General features: G+C 44.8%; 1 protein-coding gene across 1 annotated transcript in view; it reads right to left on the bottom strand.

Annotated features, from left to right (window-relative positions):
• Window positions 1-12,240, bottom strand: part of LOC144828429 (microtubule-actin cross-linking factor 1, isoforms 6/7-like) — a 300,733-nt gene that overhangs the window by 113,442 nt on the left and 175,051 nt on the right. The window contains exons 19-22 of the mRNA XM_078686575.1: window positions 9,859-10,056; window positions 9,022-9,150; window positions 1,832-2,002; window positions 14-169 (exon numbers count right to left, since the gene is read on the bottom strand). Coding sequence (XP_078542701.1) covers window positions 14-169; window positions 1,832-2,002; window positions 9,022-9,150; window positions 9,859-10,056 — 654 coding nt within the window. The remainder of the gene's footprint in view (window positions 1-13; window positions 170-1,831; window positions 2,003-9,021; window positions 9,151-9,858; window positions 10,057-12,240) is intronic.

Genomic DNA, 12,240 nt, shown 5'->3' with positions numbered 1-12,240 from the left:
CTCATACACTCACCTTGTGCTCCTGGATCTGATTGGTGGCCGTCTCGAGCACGTGGCTGGGAGGTGGCAGCGCTCCGAAGCTTTCCTCGGTCCGGCCAATCCACTTCAGCAGCTCCTGAGCAGTGCTGTGGAACTCCGTGGTCACGGTCAGTCCTTCTGTGAGGCGCACCTTCAAAGGACGATACAAGCCAGAGTCACAAAATGCACCAGGTCTAAACCCGCCTATAGCCCACACCCATGAGTAACACGGCGAGGGCCTTAAGCGCACCAAGGGTCTGAACACGCAAGCGATTGTGTCCCTTGTCCCCAGGTTTCAGCTGCAGGTTCTGGCCGCCACTTTCCAGTTCTCTCAGGGCCATCCCCAGCCCCACTCTTTCTCAGGGCCCTTGCTCCATCTGCAATCTAGTTATAGATTTAGAAGCAAACCTGCCCTGTTTATTGATGGTAGCTAAAACCACCAGCTGGGGCAGGACACTGGAGCTGCTGCGTTTCCATGACTCCGGCACTTTTTTTAAACTCAAAAGCAGATACTTCTGACGTGTATGGCCTAGGCCCTGTAAAAACTTCTGACATGTCAGCAGACCTCAGATGACTTAAACTCAATATGCTTACAAGACCAGTGTCTGAATACATGCACACCAATCAAACATGTCAAACCATGCAGAATATACTGAAATCACAGAAACTCGGATGCACACTTGTTCGATCACTGAAAACCTGAGCACATATTAAAGTGGAATGAATGGATTATGGGAGCAAACTATTCCGTGTCCTATCGCAGAAAAGCATTATTGTTCTGCATTAAATGTTAACTGTTTTATTTGGGGCCTGCTCCCTCCTGGCTTTGAGCCAACTCCTTTCTCACAGCTCTGATGCAGCAGGCTGGGACGTTGTCAGGCCAAAGTTGGACAAGTCCAGGGTGTAAATAAGCAGCGCTGTCCCGCTCCGGGAACAGCGTCTCCTCTGCAGAGGTGCCTCAGAGAGGAAATGATCCATATTTCACAATTATTCTAACCCTGCTTATACACAGATCTTTAAATCTATCGTAATCATTTTTACGAAAAAGAATGCTTATATATTTCCAACAGATACGGTTAATTCATTTATTTGCTCTGTTGTGAACTGAAATTCAAAACATCACATGCTGCCATTCAAAGTATATCAAGAAGTCCCAGTCCGTTTCGGGTCGTCTAGCCCTTCATCAGGGGATAATGATGATTTGTGTCACATGAAAGGAAGCAGCGTGGGTTACATCCTCTGCGTCCTGGGCTAGACGGCCCGAAGTGCCAATTGTGAACTATTGATAAATTGCCCTCTCAGGGAAACCTCTGGAGTGTGGCGAGGGGACGCTGCTCATTTATGTTTTTGTACACCCAGGATGAGGAGCTGATACCCCCCTACACACACACTGAACTGTGAGACACAGCGGATTAATTTTGGGCTATATGGGGGTGCACTGTCATTTTTTTCCATTACATTTCCAAGGGCCCACACCTTCCAACAAGCCCCCTAGGAAGGTAAACTTTCTGTCTTTGACCTCGGTCTATTCCATTTCTCTTACTAAACTTCTCTCCATTGTTCCATCTCTGGCTCTGTACCTCTAGTGTCATGTTAAGGATTTTTTTTATGGATTTCCGGAGTCTTGGGTAGGACATATTTCTTATATTTGTGTGTGACCCTGTTAACGTTTAACAAAGAATTTAGTACTGTTTGGCATCCTGCGGGCTAATATATATTTGCAGGAAAAGGGTAATAGCATTCCAGATTTGTTCCCAACATTGGCCCCCAAAATAGGTCTTGCACCCCCCAAATCCTGAGAGCAGATCCCCACCTTCTTCTCCTGGACCTTGCTGTACACCGTCTCCCACTTCTGCTCGAGGATGCGCAGGCTGTGCTGGGTGTTGGAGCTCCGCTGGAGCGGGCTGGTGGCCACCAGGCGCTGGAGCCGGTCCCTCACGCCGTTGTACGTCTGCTGCTTGTAGTCCATCTCTTTGCACAGCTCCTGGTGACATACAAAGGGAAGTAATGACATGAGCTTCCAGACGGTACCATTATTTATCATTAGGTCATGCCCTGACGTCATAGAAGACCTTAACCTATAAGGGCATTAATGTGTAATCAATTATTAGCACTGAACAAAGCAAGCCACCTGAGTTTTAGATCGCAGACTGACAGCTACTGACTTGGCCTGGTGCATCACCGTTCTAGAAAGAGACTTTACCACTGCCCACCCCTAAAAAAGTTACTTACCTGTAGCTACAGTTATCCAGTATCGGTATCTTTCATAGATTCACATGCTTGAATTATTCCCCGTCGTCGAAATGGGAGTCCCACGGTTACATAATCAAGCAGTAATTAACAAATACTATAGGCTATAATGGTCCAAGGCCATGAATTTAATAGACGGTCTAAGACCTTTTAAAAAAAGGCACCAAATCTTAAAGACAACCAATCAGCTCTCAGCACCCTTTATAACACCCCCAGCAGAGGCAGTCCCCCTCATATTGTCTATGCACAGGTGGGAAGTAATTGTCCCATAAAGCCAAAGAGGGGAGCCTCTACAGGGAGGAGGGTGGGTTGCACATGAATTTATGAAAGATACCAATACTTGATAACCGTAGTTACACGTAAGTAACTTATTTTCTTATCCAGTATTTAGGTATCTTTCTTAGATATACATGCTTGAATCAGAATAGAAAGAAATCATCTTGTCTGTAGCAGATGGCGAGAGACATCTAAAACATTCTTACATAACCTGTGTAGGAAACAGAAACATTTGTAGATGTGTGTATACCATTATAATACTGTAAGTGCTGTACCATATCTAGTCTGAGTAAAGAAAATTGATCTAACATATTTCAGAATAAAGAATATAAGGCAACATTTGTGCAGCTTCAGAGAAGACACACCAATGTACTTATATATGTAAACCTTTTTTTAGAATCCTATACATAAACCTATAATAAGGGAAAATTCCAAAGAGCTTTACAACCAGCCCATAGTCCTATAACACAGTGAATGCTAAGCAACATTTTTATATACATATCAAAATCTTCTATACTAGAAAGAGGCTCACCTCAGTGGAACAGATGATGTATTACCGCCAGGCCTACAGCTGAATTTCCATGCTGCGCAGAGTCAAGGCAGTAGTGTGAAAATGTGGGTTCTTTTCCAGGTCGCAGCACAGCAAATTCTTTCCAATGTCACTCCAGCGAAAAGAGCAGCTGATGTGGACACTGATCTGGGTGCCTTAGTCCTTCTTGTCAAAGGCTTGTCAGCCTTATTGTGACTAAACTGTATTGTTGCAGAAATCCATCTAGCTACAGTGGTTTTTGTGACTTCGGTGCCTTCACGGCCTTGACTGTAAGCACTAGTAACTGATCAGTTTTTCATATGTCTTTTGTTCTTTGCAGGTAGAATTTTAGACATCGCTTGACGTCAAGCATATGCAACGCCTGCTCAGGTAGTGTAGATGGATTTGAGAAGAAAGTTCGGAGTATAACTGGTTTGTTAAAATTAAAGTGAGATGGAACTTTTGGACTAAAGGAAGGAGGCACAAAATCTTCTGTGAACTTAAGAAAAGGTTTCCTGAAAGTGAACGCCTGTATCTCACTAACCCTTCTAGTGTAAGTGAGAGCAAGAAGGAGAGCCACTTTCCATGTCAACAATTTCAATTCAGCTCTGTGAATCAGCTCAAATGGCTGTTTCATCAATGGTGCCAGAGCTATATTGAGTTTCCATTAGAGGGTGTGCTCGCGCCACAGGAAAGGTGCTGAAAAGACCTTTCATAAATTGTTTCACCACACTAGTGGCACAGAGGGAAGGAGGCTGAGAGGATCTTTGGTACCAAGAGATCAAGGCATGGTGCACTCTTACGGAGGCGAACGCGAGACCTGATTTTGCTCAGGGGAGGAGATATGACAAAATTATTCTGGGAATGCTTGAAACGGATGTAAATTGATTCGCTGGCACCAGAAGCAGAACTGTTTCCTTTTAAGTCTGTAAGTTTTCTTAGTACTTTCAGCTCTAGAAGTTGCGAGGATATCCCTGCACTCCCGTAAAATATTAATCTCCTTGAACTCCAAGAAGTCAGGAGCCAGGTATGTAACTGAAGAGAAGCCGGTTCTGGATGGATTACCTGAACTGTGTCTCTGTTCAGGAGAGATGGTGATGGATGCAGGAGTATGGGCCTGGACTCTGAGAGATGACATTGTTCTGGGAACTAATGTTGTCTGTGCTATCTGAGTGCTATCAGTATCAGACTGCAGCACTCCACTTTCATTTTGGTGAGTACCCTGGGAATCAATGGGATGGGGGAAAAGCGGAGGCATATATCCCTGACCATCCCATTGAAAAGGCATTCCCCCATAATCCTGGGAGAGGGAACCTGCCTGCAGAGGACTGGCATTTGGCAATGCCTTTAGTGGCGCAAACACTGTCCAGTTGCTGCTGATCTAGTTCCAGTTCATGGCAACTGTCCTTTGCTTGGCTGAGGGCATCCGGTAGGATGTTGTGCAATCCAGTGACGTGTTTGGCCTTGGGAGATACGCCATGTTCTGTTGTCCAATTTCACAGTTTTTGCAATGGAGTGACAGACGTGGATCCTCGCTGCTTGTTGATGTAATACATGCTGGTCGTTTTGTCAGTACGAACCAGCACGGAGGAACCCGATATCCTTGGTAAGAACGCTTGCAGGAGAGAAATTTGACCTTGAGCTCTAGACTGTTGATGTGTTTCAGTTTCCGAGTACTGGTCCACCTACTGGGCCACCTGCCCTGAATCTGGAGATCTTGGAGGTGGCATCCCAGCCATCCATGGAGGCGTCCATTTTTAGAATGAAATCTGAGATCAATTGGCGAAAGGTAAAACCTTTTGAGAGATTTGGCCTGCTACACCACCATTGAAGGGCTTCTTTCATGCCCAGAGTGATACATAGCATGTCTTCAAAGGATCCAAATATCTGTAACCATTGACGTTGAAGCTCTTCCTGTACGGATCTAATCCTTAGCCTGGCTAATGCGATGAGGTCTATCGCTGATGAGCACATGCCTAGGAGCAATTTGTATTTTTTACAGAAATGGACCATTTTCCTGAAATGGCAAGTGCTAACTTCTGCAAATGAACTTGTCGCTCCTCGGAGTGGAAAGCTTTGCACTGGACCATGTCCAGCCAGGAACCCAGAAATGCTATGGTCTGGTTGGGAATAAGTGATGACTTGTCTTGATTCACTGTCAAGCCTAGACTGTAGAACAGCTCGAGACAAGCCACTGTAGTTTTGGTGACTTGCAGTGCTGTTGGCGCTTTCAGCAGCCAGTCGTCCAGGTACTGGAATACCTGGTGTCCTTTAGTTCGCAGCGCTGCAGCTACCGGGGCGAGGCACTTGGTAAATATCCTTGGTGAAGATTTGAGGCAGAAAGCAAGGACGTTCAATTGGTAGTGGGTACCAGATACCATGAACCTGAGAAATCTTTGGTGTTTTTGATGGATGGGGATGTGGAAGTATGCGTCCTCCAGATTGAGCGAGTTCATGAAGTCTCCTCTGTTGAGGCTATGTAGGCTATTGGCAAGTGTTACCATCCTGAATGTTTATTTCCTTAGGAGGTTGTTGAGTTTCCTGAGGTCCAGTATTGGTCTTCACTCGCCTGATTTATTTCATGAATCAAGAAAAAACTGGAGTAGAAACCCTGTCCCCATTGCAGTTCCGGGACTTCTTGGATTGCTCCTTTAAAAAGCATGACCATGGTATCTTTGTGTACTAAGTGAAGATGAGGATGACTCCGTTGGGCATAATAGTTGATGGCCGTACTGTGAACTCCAGGGTATGGCCATAGGTGACCAGATCCAATACCCATTGGTCCGTTGTTATGTTCTGCCACTGTTGTATATGATTGGAGTTTCTCATACCTATGTGAGGGGTGGGAAGGGTTGTAGTAGTCTCCTTCATATTCCTAGTGGCATTTGTGATGTCATTGCCATGATAATGGAATGTACCTGCTTGAATGTCAGGAACCTCTCAGTTCATGGGAGCTGTGGAGGAAAACGGTCAATAAATATGGAGGCTCTTCACCTACCTGCCCCAGCGTGATTACCTCGATTTGGCGACGAGGATGGGATGACCTCTTGAGAGGGAGAGAAATTTGCAGGAGAGAAATTTGACCTTGAGCTCTAGACTGTTGATGTGTTTTGGTTTCTGAGTACTGGGCCACCTGCCCTGAATCTGGAGGTCTTGTAGGGGGCCTCCCCAGCCTCCATGGAGGCGTCCATTGTTAGAAGGAAATCTGGGATCAATTGGAAAAAGGTTAAACCTTTTGAGAGATTTGGCCTGACTACTACAAGCTAGTACCCGATTGTGCCATGCCAGTGTCTCGGCCATAAGTGTTCTCTTGCGGCCCCCCTGGCGAGAGAAACCAGCCGTCAATGGCTGACGGCATGAAGGAGGTTGGTAGCTGTTGCTGTATTGTGGCTGGTAGGCCTGATATTGTTGGGTTCTTTGGTAACCGCCTCTGTATGTGGTGAAACCGCTTTCCTATACTGTAAGGTGCCTAATGATTTCACTATGTCTGTATCAGTATTTATTGCCAACACTTCCTCGCCAACGTGTTTGCCAAACAGAGAGTCCCCATCATATGTCATATCCAATATCCTTGTTTGGACCTCAGGCCTGAAGGTGGTGGACATTTACCACCCTTGGCATCTAAACACAGGAAAACCTGCTAGTTGTCAAAAGCCAGTGTTGGCTATGTCCATAGCGCAATAAATGGTCTCTGATGCTGCGCGGTCTCCTTTCAGTGAAATTTGCTTGGCTTCTTGCCGTCTCATTTCTGGAATGAGCCCATGTCAGACCACGTCTGATAATAATATCGACCAATTATTGCCAAGGCATCAGCTGCTCGACCAGTGGTAGCAGCCATACTTGAAAAACGATTTCCCATAATGTCCAATCTACGCCCGGTGGAGTTTTGATGGAGTGGCCGGATTCTTAGATCCTCTCTGTGCTGCCTGCAAGATGACTGAATCCGGTTTTGGGTGACCTGTGAGGTAAGAGGGAGAATCCTCTGGAACCCGGTATTTTTTTCAATCCGTGGGAGCACAGCCGATTCCGTAGCAGGTGTCTTCATGATTTTTACTACCTCCTGCCAGATGTAATCGATCATTGTAATGGAGCAAACATACTTCCTGGTTTGTTCCTGGAAATCGTAAAGGAAGCAGTCTGCCTGCTTCACTGTCATCCGCAGGTCAAACCTGGTGGTTGTCCTCTCCATTAAGTTATGGACCCTCCGATATCTTCAGGAGAAGAGACCACTGGTTGATGTGGAGGAGGGGACGGTGTGGGGATGATGGCGTCATCCTAAAGATCCGGCGGTGGTAGCGGATCCTGGATCTCACCCTGTTCTCGTCTGAAGAATATGGATGATCTGTAGAAGGCACTGTTATCAGTGGGAGAGGTGTGATCCTGGGTGTGGCAAGTGGTGACAAAGTCAGCGAGCATGGTGGTTCCTGCTGAGGAAGAGGTGGTTCAGGTTTCTCACCCAGAGATAGAAACTGCTGCCTGTAATCAGCCGGTGTTGCTCGTAGATCTTGGACAAGAGAGAGTAGCAGATAGAACGTGTATCTAGGATGAGAATCAGGAAGGAAACCATAAGGTTGCTAATGGCGAGGAGGAGCTATATAACTTTGCCGATATTACTGCTCTTCGTCCTGGTAGTCATTGTTCCCTTCCTGACATTTGACTTGTACCTCAGGGAGGATATTGGCTACACCATAGATGCTATCGTCCTCAGAGTCCTCGATATCCAGCAAGTGCACTAAAATATACAAAATCTGATGAGAGATGAAGGATACAGTGGCCACTGATCCCTTAATGAGACCCTGTATAGTGAAAAAGGAGCTAAACAGATTAGTGATAAAAATACATATGTGTTTGTCTACTGTATTCTCCCAATTTGTGTTGATTTTGTTGTATGTTTCTATTTTTAAATTGAGTATTTCTTCACACTTAGTGGAATACTTCCGATTATATACTTAGTGTTGAGAAAATAATTCATTGTGTATTATGCAAATGTCTTTAAGTAGGATAATTTTATGAAAAAAACTTTTAAGAAATGTCATCATAATGTTTTTAACTTTGTGATACGTTCAAATGATGTGATTAATTTTAGGCGTTTTGATTGGAGTTGCTAATTCCTTGTCTAATAAAATCACAAATATATTCTTCTAATATACTAGAGTGGGATATTCAAATTTCCAAGTGATCACATATTAAGTGTGAATAGAGACGTAATTTGAAGTGTAGAAGGTGTGGATGGTTTTGTATGTGTACCCAAAGGCACATTCCGTTTTGACTTTGTCTACTCAGTGACTGCATCCCGGCGGAAAACCTTTTCACATAGATTGATTTCCTCCTTCTACAAAGATTAGGATTTCTCTTGCTACCAGTGCCTCCCCAGACTCAAAAAAGAGATAGTTCACAGAAACCTTACATTAATTGCTTTGAAGAAGAGACAGGAGCTCGCCAGGTACAGGTTCCTTAAACATAAAACTCAGGTTTGTGGTTTCATACACAGTGCTTGAACGGCATTGATAGTGAGAGTTGTGCCTTTAGGAATGGAGACAGCAAAACAATCTACACTACTACCAACAAAGGGAGTAGCTGTAAAAAGGCAAATCAATGTGTCCTCCTTGATATAGAGGAAAATAACAACACAGGAATGAGATGGTTGGTAATGCACAGGTCAAGGTGGAACTAACGCGTGCGGAGCGATGCTCTTGCACCGAGGGATCCGAAATGTTCTTTCTTGATCTCTCTTCCCAGTGCGTGTTATTCACAACCAGATAGGAATGACCGAGAAATGGGTAACAAGGTAAACCTATATTAAAAAAAGAAGCCCCTCCACCCACCAATTAGAAAGATGAGAGTGCAATGCTTTTTTAAACACACCAAAAGTAAATTTGCTTTCAACCACTGAGAGCTTCATAATTCCTAGTCTAGTAGAAGAGCAAAGTGAGTGTGTTGTATCTTACCAGGTGAACAGAGAGCTTCTCCTTTGTGGTTTCAGGGTGGGCCCAGGCAGGTTTGGAAAAAGACAGCCTTGCTTCGATGTTCTCCAACCACTGCACAAGATCTGTGATTTCCAGCGTCACATCTTGCACCTACAGATATCAGGGACATCTTACACATTAGGCAGCAGTTACCAGGTCTGAACACTCTAAAACAGTGGTTCTTAAGGTGTGGTCCAGGGACCCCCGGGGGCGCACAATGCCTAATAAGGGGGTCCACAACTGCTTAGAAAATTAAATGATACAACAGCTTAACAAAGTGTAAGTAAATAAAGAAGCAACATTGAAAATTAAAAATGGTAAGTAAATGTGAAGGAATTTGCAATTGGAGTCTAAAAAATAAGTTGGTGACCTCAGATTGATTTGTGGGAACAGTGCAAATGCACTAAACAAAATATAGTATGGACGATGATTGGATTCAGTTGAATTTAGAAAAGCCCCAACCTTTCTATTAAAATAAAATAAAAAATAGATTTTTTTAAATGTCATTGTAATTAAATATAATATTTAATCATTTGTGTATTTGTTTGATGAATACTTGTTTCAGTTTTTATGTATTTTTCTGAGGACCAAATCATTGGAATTAATTAAGCCAGTGGCCCCATCTTCCAGTAATGGCTCAGTGGGTGTTCCCAGATTCCAATAATGATTCAGTGAGGGTCCCACACTCCAGTAATGAGTAAGTGGGGGTCCACAGAAGTCAGAAGGATAAGAACCACTGATCTAAAGCCATTCCAACAATCTCCAACTTGTTGTGGACCTTATCAAGTGGAAGTTCCAACAGAGCCTCCCTTGGTTTACCTGGCTGAGGTTATTTTCCAATTCCAGCTGCCGCCGCTCCGTCTCACTCCGCAGGAAGTCCCATTGTTGGTTCAGCTGCTGCAGGCTGGATCGCAGTGTGTCCATGTTATCATCGAGGCCCGACTGCAGCAGTCCCTGGCCGACCTCATTCACCGATTCCACAGTGCGGGTATGGGACTTTACGTCATTCCTCAGCACCTGTTGAGTGCAGATAAAACAGTGACACAGGGGAGAGGAGGTCAGTGCAACCTGTCTGCCTCACCAAATGAAGCTGCAGCCAAAACCTGCGACAGAATGGGCAAATTGCTTATTCCAAGGATTGACATCAAACATAAATATGGACAAACAGGGCTTCACCAGGCTATTCCCTTCTCCACCCACAGTTTCCTTCTGACAAGAGAAAACCAGGACATCATCAGGTTTTAGTCCCAGGCACATTATCCTCACAAGAAGAGTAAATCCATGGTCAGAATCCAAAGCCATTCTACTTTCATTCATTCCAGACATACATACAATGTCAGAGTTCAACCACATGTCTCCCTGCAGATGCACATTGCATCTCACACCGAGGGAACGCTAGATCCCCGTTGCATTATTCCTCTTCTCACTGATGACATGCACTCGCGCATGAAAGCAGACGCATGCATCCTGCTCTGCTTCTCATCTCATGCAGATGACATGCTGAAGCTCAAACTACACAAGTCTATTCCTCTTTACAGATAGTCGGTCACATACAGAACAGAAATCAGCTACTCAACAGCAAATTCTTATTTCCATGTAAGACATCCATAGGTGAAGAGGTTACATAATTCTATCTGCAGAGTTTCTTCTATCAGGCACAGGGCAGATTATGTTTAAAAAGTTATTAAATATATATGAAGCAGCTGACATTTCACACAAGTTTCCATCAACACTTCTTACCCTGGCCATTATGGATCAAGGGCTTCTTCAGGGCAATTTGAATATTGGGTAGGGGATTGAATGACTTTGAATCCATTAACAACTGATTGCAGTGCCTAATGTAACCAGTTCTTATTAGGCATCAGTCTGCATTGGTATCCCATGTAAAAAAATACACATTCACAGCCGCTCTATTGTGAGGAAACAGGCTTTCTGCAGTTTTACCCCCACGTTTTGCCCCATTTTTTACTACTAGGCACTGATGTAATGACTCTGAAATGCCGGAGCCCTGCTAAACAGGACTCATTGCATGTGCTCAGACACTAAAAAGGTACATGATTAACTTGCTTATTCCCAATTGGCATAACTTGGCTCACTTTCAAATCCATAGTATATGGTAACAGGATGAAGTCCTGGAGTGCCAAGCAGCTGCCCCTCCCCCGCCTGAGCTGACAGAAGGAGGAGTGGAAGAAGGCTGTCTGACACCCAAAGTGGTAGCCTCCCAACTCGGAGAATCTAGAGTGGCTAAAAGAACACCCAGAGCTATTGGGCGAGTCCTTTCCAGACCCAGGCTGGAAGTGAGCTCCACACGTCAGTGCAAAGCTCAAGGTTTGGTTCTGGATAATGACAGCTGTCAGCAGCCTCCATTGGGTGCCTGTCTTTGAGGCAGCTCTAACCTTGGCATGGGGATCATACCCTGTGCTAGGAAGCAATGTAGTCCCCTTGACCCTGTTGGTCGTGGTGGGTTGCTCCAGTGTTGGGTAACCTCTGTGGAAAAGCTTGGTGTAGCTCTAGCTAAGGTACGGGTAGGTGAAATTAGTGCCCCACAATCCCAAGTAGTGGGTAGAGGAAAGGTTGGCAGAGACACAGTCTAACGCACACCCAATTTAGGTTGGGGCCTGCCATAGTTGGGGTAGGTCAGCTTCCCATTGGGAGTGACTCTAGCAGAAAGATGCAAGGCTGAAAAGACCCTTCCTGGTTAAATAGTCAAGAACCGCCAAGAGTCTTTTTAACTTCCCCTATGTGTATTCGTGGGGAGCAGGCTTTTTGCAGGTACACTCCCACTTTTTGTCCCATTTTTTCTACTAGGACTAGTGTAATGACTTTGAAATGCATGGTACCCAGTTAAACAGGGGTCAGTTCATGTGTTCTGAACCTTACAAATGAACATGTTTAATTGGCTTGCCCACAATTGGCATACCTTTGCTTACTTGTAAGTCTCTAGTATAAGGTACCAGGGGGTAACTTGGGCCTATAAGTTAAAGTGCCTCTCGTGGACTGCAGCACTAGATGTAACACAAGTGTGACCAGGCAAAAGCATGACCCGCTGGCAAAGCAGTTTTACACTGCTAATTCGACTTTGCCATTTCAAGCCATGCAAAGCACAAGCCTTCCTTTTTAATATTTGTAATTCACCCCTAAAGCAGGACTACTGAGCTCTAAAGGCAGGGTGCATTATATTAACTGGTTGGACCTCTAGTT

This window comes from Lissotriton helveticus, chromosome 4_1, assembly GCF_964261635.1.
Source record: "Lissotriton helveticus chromosome 4_1, aLisHel1.1, whole genome shotgun sequence".
Classification (NCBI taxonomy): Eukaryota; Metazoa; Chordata; class Amphibia; order Caudata; family Salamandridae; genus Lissotriton; species Lissotriton helveticus.
Note: the sequence above shows the minus strand (reverse complement) of the source record. Positions and strands in the feature narration are given on the sequence as shown.